This window comes from Varanus komodoensis, unplaced genomic scaffold, assembly GCF_004798865.1.
Source record: "Varanus komodoensis strain SLA01 unplaced genomic scaffold, ASM479886v1 scaffold6_2, whole genome shotgun sequence".
Taxonomy (NCBI): Eukaryota; Metazoa; Chordata; class Lepidosauria; order Squamata; family Varanidae; genus Varanus; species Varanus komodoensis.
In genome coordinates, this window is record NW_025336346.1 from 22,528,014 (window position 1) to 22,555,377 (window position 27,364).

The window sequence follows — 27,364 nt, forward strand, 5'->3', positions numbered from 1 at the left end:
AAGCCTTTGAACCATCTGTCTGTGCACGCTCTTTAGAGCAGTGAATCACATACCAACAGTGAAGCAAGGGGGTTGCAACAGACTTCCACAGCCCTTGCCGAGGTATTCATTACTGCTTCCTAGTATCTTCTGCTGCTAATTGAGGAAGGGAATGCCAGCTAAAGGTTATCCTCCTGGTTTGAGCCCTATCAATTATGTAAAATCACAGTGGGAAATTGACTGACTGGTTACACACCGCATTTCAAAAGGTGTCAAACTGTGGCTCCATGTTCCTTTATTAGAATTACTCATGCGTTTTCAAAATGATGGAAGCATGTGTTTCAGTCAGTGTGGGTTCCTAGCCAAATTAGAAAGGAACAGCCTAGATTACATAATTAATTTCAACCTCATAGGATCGCCCGTGGGTTTGTTTCTCCACCATATTTAGGAGAGAGGTGGGTATGGCCTGCATCTGAGAAATACTGGCTTTATAGTCACTCAAAGTTTGTAAAGCAGAGGTAAAATATAGACAAGATACTTTCTGGCTCACAGCTCAGAAGATCAGTTCCTGGCAAGTATAAAATCATAGAATACTACAGTTGGAAGGGGCCATGGGCATCAAGTCCAAGCCTCTCCTCAGTGCAGGACTCCAAGTTAAACCAACCCTCTCAGGTGGCTGTCCAGTTGCACCTTGAATGCCTCCAGTGTGGGACAGCCCACAACCTCCCAGAGTAATTGGTTCCACTGTCATACTGCTCTCATTTTTTTTCCTGATATCTAGCTGGAATCTGGTTTCCTGTAGCTTAAGCCCATTATTCGGCGTCCTGCACTATGCGATGATGGAGGAGAGACCTACACCTACTTCTGTGTGACAGCCTTTCAAGTACCTGTACAGCACTATCATCTCTCTCTTCACTTTTCTCAAGACTAAATATGCCCAGTTTTTTCAATCTCTCCTCACAGGGCTTTGTTTCCAGTCCCCAGATCATCCTTGTTGTCCTTTTCTAAACCCTTTCCAGCTTTTCTGCATCTTTCTTAAACTGTGGTGCCCAGAACTGGATGCAGTACTTCAGATAAGGCCTAACCAGTGCTGAGTAAAAGCGAACTAGTACTTCATGTGTTTTGAAAGTGATACGTCTATTAAGATAGTAAAAAGAGCATTTGCCCTTTTTGCAGCCACATCACATTGTTTACTCATATTTCGCTTGTGTTCTACAACAATCAATCAATCAATCCTCTATTCAGTCATTGACCAGCCAATAAATAAAACACAAAATTACAATTCATTAAAAATAAGAAAAATACAGTTTTAATAAAATTACAGTAATTAAGATAAGAAAATAAAAGCATTCTGGTAGAACCTAACAACATTTAAGGTTAATTCTACTGTGCAATGTACAATCTACCGAACAGTAGTCAAGGAGATAAAATTGGACTGATCAGATAAAAATAACTTAAGATAAAAACAATCAGAGTCACCAGGATATTTAGAAAGGCATGGGAATAACAGTTCCTGGACAGCACCTGTAGAGAGAGGGCAGTAAAGAATGACATGCTCCAGTGATTCAACTGTTTCTCCCCCACATGGACACAGTCTCTGTTCAAGGGGTATTTTTTGATATCTCCCTTCAGTAATGGCTGTTGGGGGCATTGAATCTAGCTAGAGATAAAGCCCTTCTAAATTTGGGGATTGTTACGCTACTGAGATAGGCTGAAGATGTGCAGAATGGTGATCTGCAACAAGTCAAAGATCCTTCTCACTTGAAGTATTGTTGAGTCAAGTATTTCCCATCTTGCAAGGATGCATTTGGTTTCTTTTTCCTATGTGCAAAACTTGGCATTTGCCCCTGCAGAATCTCATTCTGTTGTTTTCAGCCCAGCCTATCAAGATCACCTTGTATCTTCTGTCTTTCAAGAAGAAAGATCAGCTATCCCATCCAATTTGTGTTGAAAAAATTTGCTATTTGCTTTTCGTAAAACTGTTGCTTCTGAGAGGAAAAGGGAAAGGCAAAAAAATGTTGATAAAGTGAGACAAAGAGCCAGTGAGTGAAGAAGACCCCCCCACCCCACTACGCAAGGTCTGACACGCAGTGATCACGCTGCCCCTGTGAGGGGGTTGGATGTAGGTAAGCCCCGGCAGGAGGTCAGGCATGCAGTGGACATGCAGACCCCGCAAGGGGATTGGGTAAAGGGTCAGGCAGACCCCGCAAGGGGATTGGGTGAAGGAACAATGGGGTGAGATTGAGTGCAAGAAGGTAAAAGTATAGGAATGGTCAGTTGGAGGAATGTGTGTCGCTTCCGGTCTGCGTGTTGGGAGCGAAGACCCAGTTGCTTTGTTCAGCTGAATAAAGAAAACTGAACGAATCTGACACTTGGTTTGGTAGGTTTGTAAGTCACCTGGCTAGCAGGGACATCAACAGTGTCATTTGCAAATTTGATTATAATCATTCCCTGCACTTCCTCATTCAAATCATTAATAAAGATGTTGAAGAGCACTGGGCCCAGGACTGAACCCTGTGGTACCCTGCTTGTTACCTCTCCCCAGTTGAAGAAGGTGCCATTGCTGACCACTCTTTCAGTCCAATTCTGCAGCCAACTGTGAATCCACATGATTGTTGTTCCACCTAGCCTACTCTTAGCTAGTTTGCTAATCGGGATATCATGGGACACTTTGTCAAAAGCTTTGCTGAAGTCAAGATATGTCCACAGCATTCCCACAGTCCCTCGGGGAGGTAACCCAATCAAAAATAAAACCAGATTAGTCCGGAAGGATTTGTTCTTGAGAAATCCATGTTGGCTTCTAGTGTTCTTGAGAAATCCATAAAGCTCTATTTATTCTTTCTTAAAAATGAATGCATGAAAGAGAAACTAGAGTGACCCAAATTTTGTGTCAATAAAAGTTTTCTAGTTTGCAAACAATATTTGACTTTTCAAGCATTACATAGGAGCTCAGCCTTGCTATCATTTTAAGTTTCACCCTAGTATTTTTGCCAACATGGTGTCTTCCAGATGCTTTAGGCTGCAGCTTCCAGCATTCCTGATAATTGGCTCTGCAGGCTGGGGCTAATGGGAGTTGACATACAGATGTTTCAGACTTCAACTTATATCAGCCCCAGCCAGCACAGCCAATGGTTAGGAGTTCTGGCAGTTGTAGTCAAAAACATCTTATGAGCAGCAGGCTGGAAAACACTTGACCCTAGAGCTCCATTTTTGTCTAGATATTAAAAACAGTTAGGACAAAAAAGTTGCAGTTTGGCTTTGTGGACCATTATTTCAGTCAATCGGTAGGGACTCTCACTAGGCATGCATGGCGATACCTCAAGAACATGCAAATACCTTTCTCATCACCTCTTCCCAACATAAATCCAACATCTAAGTTAGTCATTCTAGAGTTCTGGTGAAGGAATGCTCTACTGAAGATCTGCACTAAATACATTAGCACCCATTCAATGTAGAGACCTCCATCTGAACTGTGAACATAGACCACACACCACTGCCACCTTACTGTTATAAGTCATGACAGGAAAAGACCATCCTCCTAACATTGTTTTCTTCCAGGTAAGATAGGTAAGATTTGCATTTCCCCCCACTTTTCTCTCCTCTAACTTCATTCTCTCCTCTTGATTCTCTTCTCTGTTTAAAAGAGCAGCATTGTTCATATTCTGACCTCCGTGACTCTAAGCCTAGGATCTGCCCTTGTGCTTGGCACTTATTTCCTCTCACCCCTTTCCATCCTTAGCATCAGCTTTCCCACAGGGAGAACACATACTGCAAATCAGTACCGCTGTGACTTTTTCAAATGACTCTGATACCTGGGCTGTGGCAGTGTTTCCAGGGGTGCCTTGAATGTGTCTGTTTTTGTTTTTTCACATTGCTCTTATAATTGTGAGGTTTCCCCTCTCTTTCTGGGCTTTCTGATTATAGTAGATTCAGCCGTATGTACATTGACTTGGTGTGAAGCATACCTTTGATTGCTCTGCCCCAAGTCATGGGAGTGCTGGGAAGGGAATGGGGGCATAAAAACACAACTCAACAGAATAACCATGCAGCACGGGGTGAGCAGCAGGACTGTGGTCTTCCAGCTGTTTAGCAAACATCGTTACTGACAATATTATTCGATATGCTAGTGAAGGCTGATAGCAGTTGTAAGTCAAAGCATCTTGGAGGACCCTGAATGTGTACCCATTTATAGCATTTTTATGCAGAAAGATGGATCACTGATGTCAAAAGGACTAACTCTCCTTTATAGTGCAATCCAAAGCACATTTAATTACGAAGGAAACCCTACCGAGTTCAATGAAACGCACTCCCTAATAAGAGTATTTAGGTCTGCATCCTTCGACTGAGATTTAATACATACCCACTCAGAAGTAAACTCCATTGACTCCGACGGGGTTTTCTCTCAGGTAAATGAGTACAGGATGGCGACAATCCTACACCCACTTACCTAGAGTAAGCCCACTGAGCTCACTAGGACTTACTTCTGAGTAGACCCGAATAGGCTCGCGCAGTTAGTGTCTTTACGCAAGTGCAGATTCCCGGACGCGCCCTTTCAGCTCGACGATAAAAACCACGCCGCAAGTTCCGCAGCTTTCCTGCCTCTTCCACCCGCGCAGCCGCGCTTCGCCGCGCCTTATTTCTCGCCGGCGAGAAAAACAGCCCTCTTCGCTTCGGCTTGACGGTACTGTCGTAATAAGCACGCCTCCGAACGTCGTCGTAATAACAAGGCTGCCGGAAGTTCGGGCCCGGGTCGTGCGTTACGGCTCAAGTCGGAAGTGCTCGAGAGCGGTCTTGTTTATGGGGTGCGTTGTGTGCTTTCTGGCCTGACGCTGCCCCAATATGGACCGCAGAAAGAAGCCGTTGGATGTGGCGGTTTCCTCGGTGAGTAGGGAAGGTGGGGAGGGATGAGTATTCGTAGGATCGTGCGCCCGGCCCTTCTCTCTTTATTTTTCCCAGGGAGACGCGCGGGGAAAGCCTGGAAGCCTCGTTTCTCTGTGGTGTGTATTGGAGTGCTCTGTACGTGCTCAGCGACTCTTGTAGTAGCTCGGGCTCGAGCACTTGGTTGAAAGCAGGCTTCGGACATAGCCTAGGCATGAATTAAGCCCTGTTTTTCCCTTACTCCCTTGGCGCCCTGCTTATTCTTATGGGCCATTGCTAGTGTGTGATAGTGAACCTCTTGGTTCGCTCTTTTTTTAAAAAAAGAAAATGCTCCAGTAACAATGATAGAATGTCCTAGTTTTTCCTCGGAAGTGCTTTTAAGGGGGAGAGGAGACCTAATCAAATATGGATAAGTTTTCGAAGGTTTAACTCACTGTTTTTATTTTGAAATATTTTGAATGTGCTAAGAAAAGCTGATATAAGTACAATAAGATCTTTAAGATTGTATCCTTGTCTGTCATAGATGTTCATGCCTGTTCATCTAGGGTTTATTTATTCAGTGTAGCAAGGTTTTTCCAATTCTTGCAGAACTGTGTATTAAAAAAGGTCTGTGTGAAGGCTTTTAGCAGTGCATCAGACAGCTGAATTATCCTATTGTTATTCTGCAGTATCCAAATTGCTAAATGTGATTTCATTATTATATAAAAGAGGCACTTGGATAATCAGTATTGTATGATAAGATGTAAGCCAAGCTGTTAAGATGATTAGCAAGGTGATAGGGATACAGGTGGCACAATGGTTTAAACTGCTGGGCTGGTTGATCAAAAAATCGCCTGTTTGAATCTGCACAACGGGGTGAGCTCCTGGTCTGTCCCAGCTCCTGTCAACCTTGCAGTTCGAAAGCACACAAATGCAAGTAGATAAATAGGTACTACTTGGGTGGGAAGGTAACAGCATTCTGTGCACTTCGGTGTTTAGTCATGCCGGCCACATGACCACGGAGACTGTCTGCGGACAAACACTGGCTCCCTCGGCTAGGAAACGGAAATGAGCACTGTCCCATAGAGTCAGACATGACTGGACTTAATATCAAGGGGAAACCTTTACCTTTATCTTTACCTTAAGCCTTTTCATTGATCAGGCATATTGACTGGGGAAGAGCATAGGAATACTGCCTTAATACTCTGGCATTAAAAACTTTCTCAAATATTTGGCTATCGTGCAAATTGAAAATTCTGATGGCACAATAATAGCATTCTGTAAAATTCATTACATTGAAGTTACTGCTCAGAAGTTTTCAAAATAATGAAAGCTTATATTAGTGATGTCCTGATCTGTAACCAGGATAAGAAGCTACTGTCAGGACAGAATATGGAGAAATAGAATGGTTTCCTATGGCAAAGGCATCAGACAAAGTTATCATTTATTTTCGGATGTAGCCAATGCGTACACAGAACATATCATAAGGAAAGTCAGATTAAGATCAGAGGAGGGAGTGAAAATTAGTAGAAAATACATCAATAACTTAAGATATGCAGATGACACCATATTACTACCAGAAAGCAGCAATGGATTGAAAACACTCCTGATAAAAGTGAAAGAAGACAGTGCAAAAGCAGGACTGCAGCTGAGCATTAGGAAAATAAAAACCATGACTACAGAAGAATTAGACAATTTTAATGTTAACAGTAAAGAAATGGAAATTGTGAAAGATTTTGTATACTCCTGACTCAATCATCAATTCAAAGAGAAGCTGATACCAAGAAATTAGAAGAAGACTGAGACTTGGAAAGGCAGCAATGAAGGAACTAGATCATTGTAATAATGTTTTACTGGAGAGCAAGACCAAGCTCATCTACACTTTTGTATTCCTAAGCACTATGAATGGCCATGGCAGGAAGAAAACTGATGCATTCAAAACATGGTGCTGGAAGAGAGTTTTGCAAATGCCTAGGACTGACAGAAAGGCATAACACGAAAGAATTATTGGAAATGATTATTTCTCCTCTCTGTACATTACTGGCTAATGTAAATCTAGATTTAAAGGCAGTCAGGTATTTTGCCTCTTACGCAACATCCAGTCTTTTTTCTGCCTAGGCATTGCCAAAGCATGGCTAACCTTCATTTTATGTGGTTTTTGTGCTGACCACTTAAATAAGTACCTGAATTTTCCAAGACTGGCTGTGTTGCTGTTGTATTGTAGTTTTAACCTTGCATTTTCCCCCACAGAAGCTCTTTAAATGTTCCTTCTTCTGTTAAATGACTTTGGCTTTTGTTTTTCTCCACTGCTGTACATCTAGCTTGTAGACTTGAAAGCTGAACTTTTCCGAAAACAGGAAGAATTCAAGAGAGAAAAACTTCTGAAAGATGCTGGAGCTCCTGTAAAGTCCAAAGCAATATACAAGGTAGATTTGGAATAATCCCTTGATTTTCTGTTTAGAAGTCAGGCCCATTGAGTTTATTGGTGTCTGGGCAAGCAATGGCAGCACATTACTAAATTTAGTGGAACTCTAATGCAAGAAATGCCTTCTTCCTCTATAACTTCTGGAAATGTTAAACATTTGTGTTCAGAAATATAACAGGTTAAAGACTAGTGAATTTAAAAGTAGGTATAATTTGAAGAGTTGGTTGATCTGATATTCACTTGGTTTAATTTGTCAGTTGGTATCTTTAAGAATTCCATGCTAGCCTCTGATCTTTTCTAGTTTTTCAAAGAGGTAATTGTTTCAAAATATCCTAATAATGTTTACACAGACTGAAGGATTACTTTTGTCTTAGTAAATGCACTTAATGATTTAAGAGTGATTTAGGCTGCCTTCTTGAACACAACTTTCTGGGAGTAAATCCCTTTGAATTCAGTAGATCTTACATATATATATATATATATAGGTTTCCATTGTTCAGTTTCTAGACTTCATAATTCTCTAAAAGCTCATTCTGTCATACATACGTCATACATACATAACACTTATTTATCTTCTATTTATGACATTTCAGAAGTCTGTACAGTCATGAATGATGATCAGTAAACGAACAGAAACATGTAAGAAGGAGCAGGATCTTGCAGCTGGCACAGTCCAATGCTCCCACTCTTGGACAATTTATTTGCTGGCCATTTGTTATAATTGGAATAAGCTTTGTGAGAGGGAAAGCCTTGGTGGCTGGATGCAGCCTGGGAATCGTATGTTGCCTGTTGAAAGAGGCAATTAGTGGAGGCAAGATGATTGGTTGGTGAGATTTGCCAAATGTCTCTTACACTTATTTTTCAACCAGTTTGTAGCTAAATTCTGAGTTTGTGTTTTGAAAACTTGATATTGCAGAAGCCAAGCATTTGGACGAAGCAGAACACAGGTGTGTCAGATCGGGCTGAGAAAGATGCCGAACAGAAGATAGAAGAGCAGCAAACACTGGATAAATCAAGGTAATTGTTCATTTCTCAGAGGGAAATTTGAAGTTTAGCTAGTTACATTCTGTATTAGCTATTAGTATGTACTAGCTCTAAATATTAAGTGAGTAAAAGCAACATAAGATCATGAGCTTCCAAGCAGATACTGCATGATTTGGGCTCTATCTCCTTATTCTCTACTTCTTGAATAAGTTCAGAATTTTTGTAATTCTGTGTTTTGGAACTCATGTAGCTATTGATTTTGATTGCCCTGGCACAACATGAATAGTAACTTGTGTACCAGATTGTATAGGAGTGTTGGCTTGCCAGTTAAAGCATATGTATTTATGTGCTTGTTTACAAATGTATAAGCTGTTTTATATCTAAAAAGATACTTGAGTGGTAAGTAATCGAGAAAAAAATAAAACCCCAAAATAATAAAAAACATTTAAGATCAAGTTACACCAAAAAATTATTCATTTAAATAAAGAGGTCTTTATTGGTAATGAGTGGTAATAAATCCATTTCTAAGGGTGTGATGAGTCAAGCTATCTGCCCTTGAGAATTCAGATACAGTCATATCCTCCTTTGGTGAGTGGCTTTGAAAAGAACAGATGCAGCAGTATATTCTGCTGGGCTAGGCTATTTTCATGTTGACTCAGAAGCCTTCAGTTTAGTGGAAGCTATTACCTTGTTCTGTAATCTGTGTTCTCATTGTCTTTATGGGAGAATTGTAAAACAGTTCGCAATTTTGAAAATTATGTATAGCAACCCATTCTTAGAGATGTGGGGGCTTTTCGAGCTGTAGCTCTTAAGGCTCATCTCCCCTTCCCTTTTCTGAGGTCAGTAGGGAAATGATTGGCATGCGCAGGCAGCTTCACTCAAAGCAATAGCATCATGGGCAGAGAAAGAAAGAGGCAGTGCTGCCCAAATTAGTGATACACTTATCCAAGGCAGAGAAGTGTGCTTAGAGCAAGGATTCCTTCTATGGCTGCCCTAAGAGCTCCCCCCGTACCCACCCCCATAATTGTCTCTTCAAGTATGCTGCTTTTACGAATGGCCCAAGGCTTTGTTCAGTGGTTTCTTGTACCTTGGAAAGCACTGAAGCCTTTTGTATATATGACCAAAACCACGTGATCAAGAAGTCCTCCGTGTGTGCATATTCACGATGGCATGTGTGATGTAGCCCATCCGTGGACATAGCTGCAAAGATGCAGCAGTGCAGCTGTCACACTCCCAGGAATCAAAAAGTGTCCCTGTGGCGCTGGAAGATGTTCCCAGCTCACCACCATCCAGTTGCAAGAACGCTTGTCACTGAGGGCAGCTTAGGCTGCTTTGTGCGAAGGCCGTCTCGACTGCATGCAATGGTCTGAAGAAATTACTTTCTCCGATGTTCAGAATGGCAGAAAGATGTATTACCGTATTTTGTTTAAATTGACGGGAGCTTTTTGTTTGTTTGTTTGTTTGTTTGTTTAGACAGAAGCTCGAAGAAAAAGCACAGCTCTATGAGAAAATGACAAAAGGAGACTTTCCAGGTGAGCAAAATGGTACTTCTGGCTCTGTGCATCAGTGGCAGGGGAGCTGGGGTGGGAGGCTGCTGCTACACTCGTGTCCTGCTCATGGGATCTCGTGGGCAGCTGGAAAAGGCTGCCCTGGCTCAGCAGTGATGAATACAAGGTGTTCAGATTGCGCTACATTCCTATGAGTGTGCAGAACAGTATGGGAGAAAACTGGCAATCGGGAACTACTGTATAGTTGTTCTTCAGCTGTGAAATTTCTCAGTCTGCTTTAAAGACATCTTAAAAATATTTTTACCTCAAAAAGGGAGGTATGATAATATAAACAATTCTATGCAAAAATAAGATACTTCTCCACTGGCACATGTACAGTTTCTTCATTTACCAAGAATATCCTTTTTGGGAGATCTGTGGTAACTGTTGAAAACATTGGTCTTGTGTCTCTTTCTGCCTACCCTTCCCCATAAATGTTTAGCGTACAAAATACAGGATGCAATGGCAGCACACAGTGTGTTGGCCTTTCCCAAATCCTTGTTGCTTGTTGCAGGTACAAGGAAAAGCAGCCTCAAGAGGGGCATGAGACTGGGGCTGCTGCCTCTGGTGATGGCTGCACATCTCCCAGAGCGTTGAGCTCTAGCCGGAGGCACAGATTGTTATGGTTGAAATGAACAGAAAGAGAGAGAGCTACAAGTTGTAGGATGAAGGGAAGGAAAAGCTCATGCGGTCTGAAGCCCTTTCTTTTGTGAACAGCAAAATGACTAGCTGTTGAAAGAAGACTGAAGCTTGATTGTGTAGTACCATCTTCTGTATGTTGTCATGTAGAGAAGTTAAGGACATTGCTTTTAGCAATAGCGCTGATTGCCACAATTTTATATTGACTCTCCTGTCTCAGCTGGATATTTTTGATGCCTGTTATTCAAGAATCGATTTTCTTTCTTAGATGAAGAAACTGAGGATCTGTACCTTGTGGATTTCACTCAGAAGATCATTGACAAACGGAGAGAAGTACAAGAACAGTGTGCAAATGAAGCTGCCCGGAAGGCAGAAGCTAAGGAGAATGAGGAAGAAGAGAGACTCTCAGAAGCAGAGATTCCACCTCCCCAGGACCCTACTGAAGAATGGTCGGTGGTAGCATTGTACAGGCCTAGCCTGTCTGGTTTCTCTGGAATCTCAAAGCCTAACTTCATGCCCCCAAAGTGAAGAATATTGTTGCTTTAGCTCTTCTGATTAACTTGCTCTAATCAAGAAACATTCTTCAGCATGCCAGTATAGCTGTTATATGAATTGTCATCAATTCAGTTAGACCAGGATCTTGCTCAAATACCTCAAATACTTACAGAAGTCATAACACCACTGTATGAAATTATGTTCACCAATTCCCTGCTTATTATGTAGCAAACTCCTTAAGTAAGCTATCATCTTTTTTGCCACTGGGAAAAGACCCAAGGTGTCCTTTTTGCCACATGCTGTTCACATCTTTTATGGCTTTCCATCTGCCTTACTACAAAAACAATCAGTTCCATCAGAATGAGTGTTTTAAAATTTGTATACATGAAACTCCTTTCCCCTTTCCTTTCCTGGGTTAACTAGTCATAGTGGATTACATCATTCATATCTGGTTTGTTTCATACATGGTGGCTTATTTTCATGCAACAAGCTATCTTGACAACCTGTGACTTGTTCTAGAGGTTGTTCTACCCTTGATGGGTTGCTGTGTCAGCCAGACCCAGTAGACTGATTGCAATTGCATCTCAGGTAGTGGGGAACACCTAGTGAGTTGATTGGTAAGAACAGCCAAACACCTGCTGCTGTTTCCAGTCTTGCGTGTGGCTGCTGCTGGTGACAACCCCTCCATTGCTGTTAAGTGGCACTGTCACTGGCGAACCACATTTTCCAACCCCAGAAATAATGCGCTAATGTCTTTGTATTTTTTTAATTGTTTGTCTTTTGGAAGTGCTGAAATGGGATCTTTCAGTTGTCTAACATACATAGTATTGCGTGGACAATCAGATTCCATTTTTTCATAAAGATAACTTCACTTTCTACTCTAGGATTGACTATGTGGATTCCCTGGGCCGTTCTAGACGCTGCATGAAGAAAGATCTGCCACATTTGCTTCAGATGGATAAAGAACTTCAGGGAAAGAGGTAATGCTTATCCTGAATAAAACAATTAGTTTCACACAGTCATACTTACTAAGGGGTAAAGGAAGAGTGGGTGGCTAATTGGGTTCTAGCTGAGTAAGCACAGATGAGCATAGTCACCATGTTTGTCTCCCATGTCAACATACCTACAAGAGTTCCCAAGTAGTTATTTCTCTTGGAGCAGAGAGTATATGTGATCTTTCTGAAGAGTGAATTCTCCTAAAGTTCATGGTTCCTAGTAGTGGGTTTAGGTGAAATCAATCATAAACTTTTTTTTTTTTTTGGCTGAAATGGCTTTCATGATGTTCTCATTGCAGAAGTGGTGATTAGCCCCAACCTGAGGTTTCACACACTACTTTAAAGAAATGAATAGTGGCGAGGGGATTTTGGGAAGGGTTGTCAAATGACTGCCTAGCTGCATTTTTAAAAATTGGCATTCATTCTTGAAATACACTGAGGCTGCTCCTCAGACCCCAAGTTCAGAAGCTTATAAGTGTTACACACAGAACTTGATAGCAGTGGAGCTGATCCCTGCTCCACTCTGCATTTCAGCTAGAAGGCCGTTTTCAATTTGGAGAAGGGGCTGGCTGGCTGGGGCATGCTGGGAGTTTTTTTCCCCAATCTAAATGTTGATAGGATTATGCCTTTCATGTGTTGTTTGTGCACAAGGTAACTGGGCAATTTACTTGTGATAGTTTTCTGAAGTAATGGCCCTTATCCTATAGCATTGAATATTAATTGTTCCTTAAAGAAACAAGTAGATTTTTTGGCCTCTTCTTAGGCAAATGGATTTCAAAGATTTTTTTGCTAGAAATCAAATCTTGGTGTGAACATTGTTTTCTGCCATTAAGTCTTGTGATCAGTCTGATCAAATAGACATTCGAGAGGAAGTAGTCACAGGAGATATTTTTGTTAGGTACCTGGCTCTTTATTTCTGCTATTTTGCTGGAAGAGTTTTTAAACAAAGAATTGTGAAACGTAAATGTGTAGGCACTGTAGGAAGTTTTCCAGTGAATTTACATACCATTCTATTCTTCTCTCCTAGCAAGAGGTTGGCTTGAGAGAAAACCTATTTCTCCTGGTTTTTAATCCTTTAACTCTTTTTCTAGCAGGAAGGACACCTCCTGTGAACTCCTTTCTCATTATTATAAGTAAAAATGATTTTTATGGTCAGGTTTACAATATTGGCTTGAAAGCCAATATAATTTAACTTAGGATACAAGACTGTGCATTAAGGAGCTTTGGGTAATTTCCTCTCCTTCCCAGCCTAACTTTGGCATCCCCAGTGCCTGTTGCAATACCCTCCTTGTGTGTGGATGTTACTGTGTTAGCTATGTAAGGGCCCATACCCAAAAAACTTGAGTTTGTTAATAGTGTATGGGATTTAAGATAATCTGTGAATGAGGACCTCAGCAACTCAGGGTTCTGAAATAAGGCTCTGCAAATACATTTGAGATGTGTCTGTTCTGTGTGTGCGTGTATTCAAGATCCTAGAATGCTAGTATTTGACAGGAGCACAATCTTGCTACTTCAGCCAAGAGCAAGCTGCAGCAAGGTTTATATTTAAAAAGAAGAAGCTGAAGGCTCAAAGTATTTTTCTTTGATCGTCATTCACTTCCCAGCAACCACTATTGATTTCTACATTACAGGCTTGAAACTCCCATTGTCTTTCATCCTGGTTCAGTGGAAAAAGCTTTCTAGATTATTAATTCCCATTTGCTATGATAAATATTAGTTCTAAGGTCAGTTTTATTCCAAAAAGGCCTTAAGGTAGGTTCTTACAATATTTAAGAAAATATATGAAAGTTAACATGCATTGACTTTTTCAGTGGATTTGCCCAGACAAATCGAGTTCTATGGGTGCTTTATTGTGTTCAGTTTTTAACTCACTTATGTATGGTGAGCAGTTCCAAGGATAATCTAAAAAGTTTTATTAGAGGGGGAAAAATCATATTTTGGGGCTAAAAAAAGCTGTGTTAAAAACATAGTCTCAGCTGCCCATTTGTGTTTTACCAAGGATTAGTGTTCATGTATTGTATAGTATTGTATTGTATTTAGCTAGCTAGCTAGCTAGGTAGCTAGCTAGCTTCTATGCCGCCCCATTCGGCGAAGCCTCAGGGCAACTCACAACCTTATTTTAGTAAGGTGAGACTCACTGGAGAAGACAGTCATGTTAGGGAAAGGCAAAGGAAGTCACAGCCTTGAATTTAGAAGAGCCAAGCAGACATGGATAGGACATTTTGAAAGGCTTCCGTTCCTAGTGTTGCCATACGTTGGAGACAACTTGATGACACAGAACAACAAACTTTAATGTTAATGGACATCAAAAAATGCATTTAAGGATGCACACCTATGCATAGTTAGGTGGAGAAGAAGTTCAGAAGTCCCCAGCCAGCACAGATGGCTGGGGTCTGCTGGAAGTTGTAGGACATGTTTCCGCCCAAACATAAGATTGTGCACCCAAGGAAGCTTGTGGAATAAAAGTTTCCCACCACTTCCTCTCCCCTACACTGGTTGAGAATGCCCCATCAAGCCTCCTCAGAAGTGTTTTGGTGGTGATAAATGGATAGAAGGGAGAGGAGGAACAGAATTTTTTCCTTTCTTGCACAGCTTGGGAGGATCACATATCTTTGTCTCTAAGTCGCTTCACTGGTGGCTTACTCATTCCCGTTTTACTCCCTCCACAATGTTTGCCATATACTAAATAATAATTCTGTAAGAGAATCTACAATACTGGGTCACTTCAGCCCCTGTAATAATGTGTAACTCAAACACAGTACTGTCTTTTGGCAGCCTTGAAAAGAACCATCATTCTTTGCAGCGTGTTCAGTCTTACCACCATCATAAATCCAGCCTTGTGGGCCATATTTAGCTTTCGTCCCTTTCCAAACGATGCTGGTTTCAAATGAGACTGTGTCTGAGCCTCAGCAACGCAAACTATTTTCTGGTTCACTGCCATGTTGATTGTTTCTGCGTTGAACTCAGTGGGCAGGGGTCGTGGTGCTGGCACTAATGCAGTGCTAGTGCAAACTCATCCTAGTGCGATGTGCTGAATGCTTGCTGGAGAAAGGCAGTGATTTGCCAGCAGATTTCAGTGGCATGGTTTACCTAGCCAAGGGTGATGGTGCTGTGGTGGTGTCACTGGTGCCAGTGCACTGGCAGCAATGGATACTGCCTGGCTCTTCCCCCGCTCCCCATTTTTTCAACTGGTAAAAGCCAAAGTATATCTGGTATTGTGACCTGCAGCCGTTTGCTGCTCCTTCCACTGTGTATACTTGCAGTCATTGACTGTAGGAAGTGCTAGTGACATTAAGTCTTACTAAAATTAATAACTGTAATGAACACTGCAGTTATATGTACGCCTAATATGTATGCTAAGTTATATGCAATCCATTGTATGGTACCGAAGCAAGTGTATTTTCCTTTAGTTTAAATGAATAAATCAAATCTTACGCACCACAGTGGTTAGCAAAATACAATAAACTTAATAGAATTGCTGGTAATCACAACAAAAAAAGGCAGAACGTATATGAAGTAGATAGCTGCACTTCCCTACTCAGAAACCCCAATTTCAAGTGCCTGGGCAAACAAATAGGTTTTGACCTGGCTCCAAATAATATGACAGTCAGGATCACACTAGACAGCTTGCTTTGTGCTTATATAGTGCTTTGTAAATAGTTGTAGAAAAGGCTCTCCTGAAGATCACTCGTCATGGGCAGATTGGCACAGGAGTACATGCATGTTCAGATATGTGGCTCACAAGATAAGCATCAACACCTTGAATTTGGGCTTGGAAGGGACTAAGTAGCCAGCACAGTTCTTCTAGAAGTTGTCTTTAAGGGCTGCCCCACATACAATGCAAATGGGAATTACCAGAACTTGAACTGCTGTTGCCAGCCTACCCCTGTGGTGAATCAGCCGATGCACTTAGAACTGATAAGAAAATACTATAAATAATTCCACCATGGCCTGACCTTTACCACATTTCCATTTATTTCCAAAATTTCCTTGAGGAAAAATGTGCTTTCTGTGGTTCCAGTATGCTGAGAAATTGTACATGCCATCTCCTTTTGGAGGACGTGGTAAGAGTGTGGGACTAGGACTCTGGAGATCCAGGTTCTAGTCCCCACTCAGCCATGGATCTGACTGGGTGATTGTGGGCCAGTCACAGACTCAGCCCAACCTAACTCATAGGGTTCTCATAGGGATATGACTAAGAGGAGGAGTAGAATGTAAGTTATCTTGAGTTCCTTGGAAGGAAAATGGTGGGATATAAATATAATAATAAATTGTGTTCTGTTGCCATATCTAGGATCAACTGAGAATGCTCTTTCAGTTATTTCAAGCCTGTATAATGACATGTAGAGAGATGTTTGCTCTGGTGGTTCAGTAAGATGTCCATCAGAAATACTTTTTTTTTCTGCCCTGGCTGGCTTTCTGGCTCAGGCCTGGAGCTGCAGGTTTTCTACAACTGATCACTTTCTGGCCCTGCAGCAAAGCTCTTTTCTGTTTCAATTAGGCAAATGACTGAAGGGAAGACTTTGTTATCTGAAGATATGAGAAAGGAGCTTCAGCGTCAGGAGTGGGAAAGAGAGGAAGAAGAAGCTCTGAAGAAACCAGTGGGACCAATACATTATGAGGACATACGTGAAAATGGTATGGAATCTTCCTATTAAGGAGATCTGTCTTGAGAAATATGGTGCCATTCTACTCCCAAAGCAAAAAACACTTTCTGTTGAGTCCCTGGTATCTCCAGAGAAAGCGGGGAAACAAACTTGTAAACCTGGGAGTGTGACTGCCAGGCAGTCCTGAGCCACATGAACCAGTGATGTGATGCTTTATAAGTCGTATTCCCACCATCCTGGAGAGCCAGTGTCACGTGGTGGTTACATCGTGGGACAGGGGAGTTCGGAGATCTGCGACTGAGTCCCCATTTGGCCATGAAGCTCACTGGGTGACTTTGAGCCAGTCACTCACTCTCAGTCTAACCTACTTCTCTGGATCCTTGTTGTGAGGTTGGGTTGGGTCCCTCACAAAAGGGAAAAAACAGGATGTGAATGCAGTGTTGTCGTCATCACATTTCTTCAGTCCTAACTTTTGGTGCATAATCTTTCTTTCAGAGGCCCGGCAGCTTGGTGTTGGTTACTTTGCCTTTGCCCGTGATCAGGCTTTGCGAAAAAAACAAATGGAAACTTTAGAAATGTTAAGAGAGCAGGTATGGAGTTCAAGTCAAAACCAGTACTGAGAAATATCTGTTTCAGTACAAGGAGGGTTTCCTTTGGTGCATAGTCTATTTAATAGAACATGGTAGCTAAATAAAAATCTGCCTGTTGAAACTCTCCCCCCTCCCCTCCTCAACATCCTTACTTAACTAGTAAACAGTGTCTGTCTGTGATGTGAGCAGTGTGACATTGGATTAGCGGCAAAAGCAAATTACTATTATATCTCATTTTTAAGACTACAGACCAGAGAGCAAAACGTGAACATCTAAAGGAGAAGCGTAAAGCTGTTCTAGAAGCTAGGCTCTCTAAGATTCGAGCCAAAAAGAGAATGAAGGATGGTGATGTAAAGGAAAATGAAGGTACTGTCTCTTTAATTTTTTTAACTGTAGGAAGCAGGCGTACTCCTCTGTATTCATAAAACTGAAATGTAGATGAAGATCCTGTTTCACTGATCAGAAAAATGGAATTTGACTCCATATCAGTGTGTATTTCAGAATGTTTCTGAATGTATTCAGAGTTCTCTTTGTTTTGACTCTAAAGTGGTAATTTGATTCCAAAATGCATGGGATGCAGATATGGTGAAAAGCAGTGTAAGGTGGGTAGAGGAGTGTGTGTGTGCGCAAGAGAGCGAACGTGAGCAAGTGAGTGTGTATTCGGAAATGTCAGAAGGTGTAATGATAGGATGTGGGCTGGTAGCAGATTTTATTTTCCTAGTTCAGTCTTACCATCTATGCCATTTCTGCTTAATCTCCAAATACATTATTTTATCAACTACTCAGAAGCATTTAGTTTTAATTAGATGAATTCAAATACTTCCATCTATTTCTGCTTTCTAACATTATTAAGTAATTGGATTCTGACATGAAGCATTTTCAAAATATAGAGCAATCAGGGGAGACAATATCAGGATATATTTCCCTAGTTTTCTTCCATCCTTTCCAAGATAAGTTGCAAAACAGATCCAACTTTTGTGCAGATCTCAGATCTGATTAAATGGTAGTGATGTGAGTTAATTTGTTTTGCATAGTAATTTTTCCCTCTAACTTAGTTTGCAATAACTTTCTGTGGGTGAACAGGTTGGGTAGGGTGGAGAGGAAATCTGAATGTCCCAGTTACATGTGTTTGACTCATTATTGCAATAATACATGAACACTTGGATGTGACATGGCAATAGCTTATGCATATATTGCATTGCTTCACACAAATCTGGAGTAATCTTTATTTTCCATTAAAGCGGAGGAAAATGTTGTAGAGTCAGCAGCAGCTGAAGCCAAGCCTGCAGAAGTGCCAAGAGCTTCCACACAAAGTAGAAAAGTTGAAGTTGTTATCCAGGAACGAAAAGATACAAAGCCAGGAGTTCCCTATGTTCGAGAGTGGGATAAAGGCAAAGGTAAGATCTTAGCAACCTGCTTCGGATTAGTGTGCTGTAAAGCGTTTTGAGCTTTAAAACTGTCAGGTTTTACCCCACAAGCTCTTGTTTGCTTGGCCAGTGCCATTTGAAGGAAGGCAATCCCATGTTTAAACGAACATATTTTTTTAAAGTTGCTTGCGCATAATAAACTATTTTGGAGAAATCATCTGTTTGTTCTGTGTGTGGAAAACTCTAGCCTAGTTTAGTCCTTTCTCTGTCATAGCTTGAAAGCTTGATAATAAAAAATGATTTTCACTTGTGGCTTTGTTTTCTGATTTCTGACTTCCACAGACCACTAGAGGGCAGATCAAACATAAATGTGCATGTAGATATATAGTGCTAACATTTGAATTACTTCTGCTTCTGCCATTTTTTAATGGTCATGCATAACAAAGGTCAGTGGGGAAGGTTTGGTTTTAAAACAAGCTTGGATTTCCTAAGGGTACACTGTGTTTGAGTCAAATCAAAATGAACAGAAAACTGAGTTTGATCTTTTTTTTTTCTGTCTCATTAATAGAATTCACTTTTGGACTCTGGTCAAAGAAGCAGACAGAACTCAGGAATGAACGAGACCCAGAATTTGCGCCCCCACCTGCTTACTTTTATGATCAAAAGAGAACCTGTGACTTTAAAAGCCAGAACTGGAATAAACCTGGATCCTCATATGAAAAAACTGAGCAGAATCTGAGGAGGAGCTTTCCATCCCCATCAGCTGACACTCAGAGTGACAGCTCACGGGGCAGCCAGTTTCACTCCACTCAGGCATATGATAGCACTTTGCAAGACCAGGAGCTGCTTCACCAAAGTTTAGATGATATGCTGTCATACTACAAACAAGTGACATGATCTTTAGACATTCGTTAGGCAAGGCCACTGGCTTCCAGATGAAGTAGACACACTTGCTAAAGGTCCTAAACTTTTGTCTTGTTTCAGTGTATCTTGGTAGGTTAAGTAAGAAATGTCTTTGCAGTGATATGATATAAATCTTGCTGCAACAACCAAGTGACTTAGGTCCCAACTAAGATTGAATATTTCTATTTAAAATGATACTAATTCTGTAGTGTGTTTATAGATCATTACCCTTTGTGTTGCTGCTTGTGTCATCATAAACACTTTGGGACCCAAAGACCTACTTCAGGCACACTCCAGGACCTTCAACATAACCAGTATAGTCTGATCCTAGAGTAGGAGGATATAATGTCTTTCCATTTCTGACATTTTCTGTATACACCGCCAGTTTTCTGCACAAAAGCACCCTCACGTGAGTTCTTTCATAAATTCTTGGGACAGTTTGTTAGTGTTTACTTTTCTAACCTCCTTAGCCCTTTAGATGAGGAGGACCATCAGATCCAAAGAGCACTCATTAAGGATGCTGTATCATCCATCTCTAAACTTTTCCTTATGGGGATACATCCCAGCGTCTTTCAGTACTCTGAGGCCCCAAGGAATAATTTGATTCCCGTAATAATCTCCAGAGTGTTTTGTATCATGCATTTCTCTTTCATGTGATTTTATTTGTTCCATTCACTTTTGTCATATATTTGTACTATTTGAAAAGCATAGTGATGCTATCCATTCACCTGTATAGGTGGACATCTCAGTACCGTTAGCCATTGCATGAAGCCTTGTGGGGAAAATCAAAAGAACACAGGTGCTGATGACAAAGCTCAGTAGTCCAGGACAAAATATATAAAGTTGACAGAAATGAAAATTGAGTATAAAATACACACAAAATGCTTTAACATTAGAAAATGCAAATGTGAAAAGCCCTATATCTAAAGCACGTATCATAACAGGCAAAATAAAAGTAGAATTGTAAAATCTAAAAATAGACTAAAATGTGAACAAAAGTAGACATGACACCATAACATGCATCTTTTTAAAAACTACAAATGGGCCATTGTGATACATATTTTGGATATGTTTTTAATATTGGCATTTTCTAACTGATTTTATTGTATATATAGTTGCATCTTACTTTCAGTTTTCATGTTACTTTTTTCTGATGAAATGAAATACAAGGATGAGGCCCATATAGGATGAGGGTCCTTGGTTCAAGAGAAACAAAGTCGCTTCCCCCCTCCATGCCCAATTTCACAGAACTAGGGAAATGGTATCCACTAGATTCTCACTGTTCGCTATGTAAGCCAAGGCTGATAGGAAGTGTGGTCCAGCAACAGATGCAGAGCTACCCACTACACACCACTGGTCTAGTTTTCTTTATCTCAGGATTAGAGTAGTTCATTTTTTACTAGGTAAATTCTGTTTTTATTTCAATTAGTGTTTAGCACTTAGTGTATCATTCTGAACCATGTTTTCATAATGGTAGTCAGCCATTGTTCTTGTACAGAATCCTGTTAAATACAGTTTCTGCATTTGCCTGATCATCTGTACACTATCAACAGTGTAGCGGGTGCGAATAGTTCATAAGAGTCAGCATGCTCAGACTGCCATTTTAATGATGCATCATGTGAGGAATTCCTGGATTAACCTAAGTAACCCAAGCACACATTTCAAGGTGTCCTTTTCCCTGATTCATCAGGATTGTGGTGATTGGTAGCAAAGTAAAATTGAATGTGCTTTCTCACTCTATGCTGTCCATGTTACACCATACTGAAGTTATATCAAAAGTTAAGGAAAATGGTATTTATAGGTCCTTCCTTGCTGTAAAATGTAGGATTTCAGGTCTGTTCTTGAAGTGAATGATATAGTCATAAGAAATGATGTGGGAAGCTTTTTTTTTGGCAGTGGTGTTAGCAAATAAGAGAGCCTTTAACAAAATTAACCCCTTCCTTTATTGCTTAACTTGTTCAGTGATTGTAATAGGTACAACCTGTAATGCTTTCGGTGCATTTTCTGTTTGGGTAGAACAAGAACCCATTAGTTTTAAAAGCATGGGTTAATTGCTTGGTGGTTTAGCCTTTAAACAGTCCAGTGTTGTAACTTCACCTGTTACATTGCACAGCCAGCAAAGAAGCCCTTTGTGGGCTGTGAGCTAAAGGGTAGTGTGCCTATTTTCCCTAACAACCCATTAAAAAATGAATGGGTCTTCATTATGTGTGAACCAGGTCATTCATGAAGAGACTGCTTCACTGAGTAGGAGATGGGGGAGAAGACAGTTCTATGCATCCTGAGCATATTTTCCTTCAAGAATCAAGCACAGTCCAAGATGGCCTCTAAATGCTTGTCCTAGTCCATTAGGCCTGGAATTTCCCAAATTTCTTGCTTAGTAGATGATAGTAGTCCACCTCAGTCTTCCTTAGGGCATGCGCAGTGGAAGAGTTGTTAATGTGCCTTCACTTTCACCAACAGTGTAGATTTCTAACATTTTAGAGATATTGGTATTGTGCCAGTGTGGTATTAGATGGCAAAACATCCATAGAATTGGTTGCTCTGCCTGAGAAGAGATTTGCCACAGCTGTGTTTTTTCACTGAAGTAGGGAACCATTTTTGTATAGAGAGCAAGTGACCTGTCAGAAAAGTCATTTGGAACCTGGAGGTGGGCAGGGCCTCTGCTCTTCTTTCATTCTTCAAGAAATAGGGCATCTGAGTTGAGTTTTATAGGATTGTACTGCTATTGCTACCAAGTACTTTCTTGCAGGTGCTGGCTGGCTGCAAGAAAGGGAGGATGACATGAGCTCAGATCCTCAGTTATTGTCTTTTTCAACCACTTGCTCCCTGTGTAGTACTGAGAGTATACCCAGACTTCCTTTTTGCTGTCTTAATTAAACCTGAACACATTCAGCATGCTAAAGCTGTGATTTCAGGTAATTCAGGCATGCAGCTTTTGGTTCTGCTTGATGCTGCTAATGAACTTAAAGAAGAGCTAGCATTTCTAACTCTTAAAAACTTCAGGATTTGAAGATACTTCCCTGCCCCCCCCCAAGAATATGGTTCCATTTTAACCTAATCAGAACAACATGGATGCAAGCTGAAATGTTTCACTAAATATGTATATAAGCCACTGTAAACAGTGGGTCGCATTGCATGATTCACATAAGAGATGTCTTTTTTTGCAGAGATCTTGGTGGGAATTTCCAGAAATTTTGAGTACACAGATTTGCACAGCAAGCTGCACTTCTAGGATATATACTGTAAGCCAGTGATAAGAATCACTTTACCTGTTGAGGGCTGCCATACCTTTGGGGTCATCACTTGAGAACAGTATGCTGGATTTGGGTGGGTACCCCTTTTTAATCACCCTCCTGGCTCAGTGGGTTGCCTGTATGCTGCAGAGGGCTATATGAAAGTTGCCCGTGCCTGGTTTACACTGACGGGCAATTGTTCTCCAGTGTTTTACTGCAGCCCTACTGGGAGATGCTAGGAATCAAGGATGGAGTCAGCTAAGTGCTAAATATATGCTCTACTTCATCCCTTCCCCAGCCGTTAGGAACATAGATGCTACCCTATACTGCATGAGACCATTAGCCCATCTAGCTTAGTTGTGCTTATATGGATCCTGTTCTGACCATACCTGGAGATGTTGGTGTCCTTCCATAAGCAAAGCCAATGTTCTGCCATTGAACTATAGTCCCACTACATCTCATGGTCTCGCTGTGTACCTTTACACTGCTTTCAACTGATCATTTTTCCATGTGACGCACCAGGCAAACTACTCTTGAGTTCTAGAAAGTGGCATTGAAGCTTCTACAGCAAGCAGACTTCCCTGGTTTGGTGCTGTCCAGATACGCTGGATGGCAGCTTCATGGCCACTGGCCATGCTGGCAGGGAATGCTGGGAGCTGAAGTCCAAGACATCTAGAAAACATTAGGTCACAGAAGGGTATTCTACAGTGAATTCTTTTCAACAGTAAAAGCCCTAAGCCTCTAAGTGAACAAAGCTCTTTACCAAAGAACCTATATTATGAAGTGCTCTCCCATTATGACACAAGAATGGCCAACACCCCATAGAATGTGCTATACAGCTGTATCTCCTGCCTGCTAATGTTGTGGCCAATGGAACATCTTGTTGGAATTAAACAACATTTGGAGGGCCACTAGTTGCCCGCTCCTGCACTAAGAAGTCTGTTTCAAGGTCAGGGAAAGGGAACTGAAGCTCCGTGTCGCTCTGCAGGCCTGTATCATGAATCTTAAATAGCAGAACTTGGGCAACTTGTGGTCCTCCACACATTTCAGCTGACATCCCCCATATGCCCTCACCACTAGCTTTGTTGGCTGGGGCTATTAGGAATTGTAGGCAGGAATATCTGCAGGGCCACAAGTTGCCCATTCCTGATGTATTGAACTTTCTATGGGACAGAGGCTTTGAGTCTGAGCCCTTTGCCCTTGATCTCAGTCTGATGCTTGTCTGAGCCTTTGCCCCTCTTGTGCTCCTTACAGCTGTTGCAATATTTGGTGGTGGTTTTTAAATCTCTGCCTAAGATAGATCACTAAAGTTCCTCTACTATTCCCTACTCTCAAATGAGAGAAAGATCAAAGAAATTGGCTCTTCTCCCCAGGGGACTGTTTAAAACAATGGTGAAACAGTTGAAAAAGCTCCCCCAGAGTAATGGGATGAACTGGCAAAATTTGGGTCCACATTTCTGCTCAAAAGTTCAGCTTTTTTTGATTTGCCTTGACTTGCTTAGGCTTGTTGTGAGCAAGAAAGGTAATGTAAGACCGTCTGATTGAGAGAAGCTGGACAGAAGGTGGCATCACTCTTCCTGTTGCAAAGGTTCCTGTTGGGAACCTTTCATAACATGTATCAATGAGGTATAATTTGGAGATGGGTAGGCAGAGTATTTCAGATTACCTGAATGTATTTAAAGGTTCGATGATGTTCAGGATGAATGTTATTTACAGAACATTTAATTGTAACATACATGATTTTTTCTACTATAAATGTTTTCTTGATAAAACCATACATTTTAAAAAGTGAAACTTTTAGACAAATAGATCTGTTGTTATAAAAATAGCATAAAGAGTTTAATTTTAATCTATAATTTATTGGTACTTTGGGGGCATTGTGTACTATCAATAGATGTATGTCTTTGATATATGATATCTTCTTTTTCCTTTTGGCATTTTATCTGTGGAACCTGAGATAAATATGTATACCTAAGTCAATTCTTCATAAACAAGTTGAAAGGATAATTGAATAATGGACAAAATTCCCAGGAACATGGCAGGATGGCAGAGCAAACAGTTGTTGGCAAGATAGTCGAAACAATGTTCAGGTTTCTAGTCTCTGCCACCTTTGCATATTTGTGCACAATTTTAAAAAGAAATCTTCTATTTAGAATGCTCTGGAGGCATTATACTGCTTGAGAGGGGTAAGGCAGCTCGTTCTGTGGTAGAGAAAGGACAGAGGTAGCTAAGGGACTCAGGGCCTGCATATTGAACCCTGCTGAAATTTAACTTTGAAGTTCAGAACTGAGGTCCTGCTCACCTGAGATTTCAGTTAGGTGTTGACAGGTACCTTAGGTGTAGACAGGTACCTATGCCCTCCTTCCTAGCCTCTGCCCATGCCCCTTTACTCTGGCTAACAATTATTGGGTGATTTGGGGGTTTATGCAGTTTTCTCTCCATCTTAAATAGTGTTGCCCAGTACAGGAATGTGCCCCCCATGAATGCCTCTGACCCTTGGGCTGAACAAGCTTCAGTGCCCCTGTTTTGGAAGGCTGGTAGCAGCCACTCTGGAGAGCCCTTGGAACACATGGGCCCTGCTTGCAAATAGCAACAGTGGTTTGAACAAAGCGAACCCCGAATGAATGCAAGAACTCTTTGTGGACTTGGCTAGTGTGAAGAGGCTGAGCTTCATTAGCCACTCCTCTGCAGACAATTTCAGCTTCTAGCTGCACCAGAACCCTGAACTTACATAAAACTGAAGACTGAAAGTTAGTTAGTTCCAGCCAAAAGTTTACTTTGTAATTAAGAAAGTGCATTAGTTGCTTTTTCTAATTAAATCAATAGAAATTTATCTGTCACACTTGAAATGCCTGAGACTATTTTTGGGCATCCCATTGCTTGAATGTAGGAGCAATAAAAATAAGCATGGCTACTTACGCTGGCAAGTTTTCATGCCTCTGTGAGAATGAAAACATGGGATTAGTCTTTGCAATTATACAAGATCACTTGTTCTTCAGCCCCATTGTGCTAACTGCTGTCCCTAGGCTGGCTGCGAGCTATTTCATCCAAGACATACTTTCAAGAGTAACAGAAGCAGTAATAAGGCATGGATCACAGGCATCTTGGTTCAGTGGAACTGAAACTGCAGTCAATAAATATCCATATATGAAAGGTTTAGGAAACAGCAGCAAAGCAGATAGTAGTATATGCATCCTGTTTTTCCTCCACACTTTCTTCTTTTCTGCAGCCGATCCATTTTGTACAGCCATCCCTAATCAATTTTCATTCATATCTAACAGTGAGCCAGAAATGCTTGCTTATGACTTATGGCGTGAAGGAGCTGCATAGTCGCATGTGTTGCCCATCTACTCCTCCTCTTGCATTAGTGGGTCAGCAAACCAGTAAATGTGTGATCCCTGAACCTGAGATTCTGAGTTTTGTGTGATGTCGGGACCTGGGATTATGAGTGCATATACTCAAACAAGACAAGATAGTAAGCCAACTTTAAAGCAAGGCTTAGAGCTCAAGGGTCACCATGTATCCTCTTTTATAGAGAACAGTCCTCTATTTGAAGGGAAGTCTAGTCTGCTGTAAAGTTGGAGAATCATCAGAAGGAAGATTCTGGGCCATGGAGCTGTTCATCAAGAGTTCACACCTAGGCAGCAGACTGAGTAGATTCAAGTCATTGCTATGGAGGGATGCATTGCATTTCTATTTAAAATATAATAATGTCTAAATTTGCATCTATACATATGAATCAACATTTACACATTGGTATCCTCTCGTTGTGATTCATAATCAGCCATGCTAATATCCTGGCTTGCTTAGGTGCACTTAGCAATGACATGGTTCACATGGAATGATAACCTAGAGTATGTGCTGCCACTGAATCATAGGTTGTTATGTGTGGTTATGCAGCATGCTCAAACTGTGGGCTGTTACCCACAAACAATGCAGAAAAAGAATCCATAGTTTGTCACTGGATGGTAAATTCTAATTTAAGTATAGTGTAGAGTTCTTATATAAGAACCCATAATTAAGCAACAACTCACAATTCAGCTTATACTCTGATCAATCTTGGATTTGGATGTAATGCAATCTATCCTTTAAAAAAATTGCTTACACACTTCCACCCAGGGAACAAGGTGGAACTTCAGGGGCTTGTTGCAAGTGTTAAACCTGACAGCAAACCGGAGACTTAAGTACAAATGGGGACTGGTTCACACAGGCTTCTTTATGAACTGGCCCTAAGATCTCTCGCACCAGCTAACAGGCGCATTTTCCTGCTTCACTGAAACTAGAAACTTGAAAATTATGCCAGGGTTGCAAGCAGATCTACAATCCAATCTTTAAGAGGAGGATTGGAAGGAACTCTTCAGGGGTTTAACTCAATCTGGATTAAAGCAATCCAGGTTACAACCTAAAATACATATTTCTGTAGAACCATTTTAGTTTTAACTCAGGCAATACAAAAGCATAGTGCTTCTTTGAGAGCCACTATACTAGTTTTCTGGAGAGGAGAAGTACAAAATGTAGAACTTGGTCACCCTAGCACAGAGTTATCCCAGCAGCTTTTACAGAGCACAATTCAGTCATGCTTGGGGCCTTCCTAGATATTCTGATTTTTCTGAGAAGGGGGAAAGTGCTGCTATGTGGCTGTCTCTTACCTCTGTGTCTTTACCATCTAGAGCAGTCTCTGTGCCTCCAGGTTGTGGGGAGCAGGGAGCAGTTAACCTCACCAGTGAGGAACGGCTTTTACTG

The 27,364-nt window shown here is 41.1% G+C and overlaps 1 protein-coding gene across 2 annotated transcripts; it reads left to right on the plus strand.

The window, feature by feature from the left end:
- Positions 1–4,738: 4,738 nt before the first annotated feature.
- Positions 4,739–24,531, plus strand: CCDC174 (coiled-coil domain containing 174). Of its 2 annotated transcripts, none has more exons than XM_044451385.1 (11): positions 4,739–4,860; positions 7,158–7,262; positions 8,178–8,278; positions 9,719–9,777; positions 10,700–10,880; positions 11,811–11,906; positions 16,423–16,559; positions 17,024–17,118; positions 17,361–17,484; positions 18,360–18,515; positions 19,054–24,531. In XM_044451385.1, the coding sequence occupies exons 1-11, from the start codon at positions 4,819–4,821 to the stop codon at positions 19,380–19,382; spliced, it is 1,425 nt and encodes a 474-aa protein (XP_044307320.1). In that variant the 5' UTR covers positions 4,739–4,818; the 3' UTR covers positions 19,383–24,531. The 2 variants fall into 2 exon arrangements, with proteins under 2 accessions (XP_044307320.1, XP_044307321.1); XM_044451386.1 differs by having other exon boundaries at positions 18,363–18,515.
- The last annotated feature ends 2,833 nt before the right edge of the window (positions 24,532–27,364 follow it).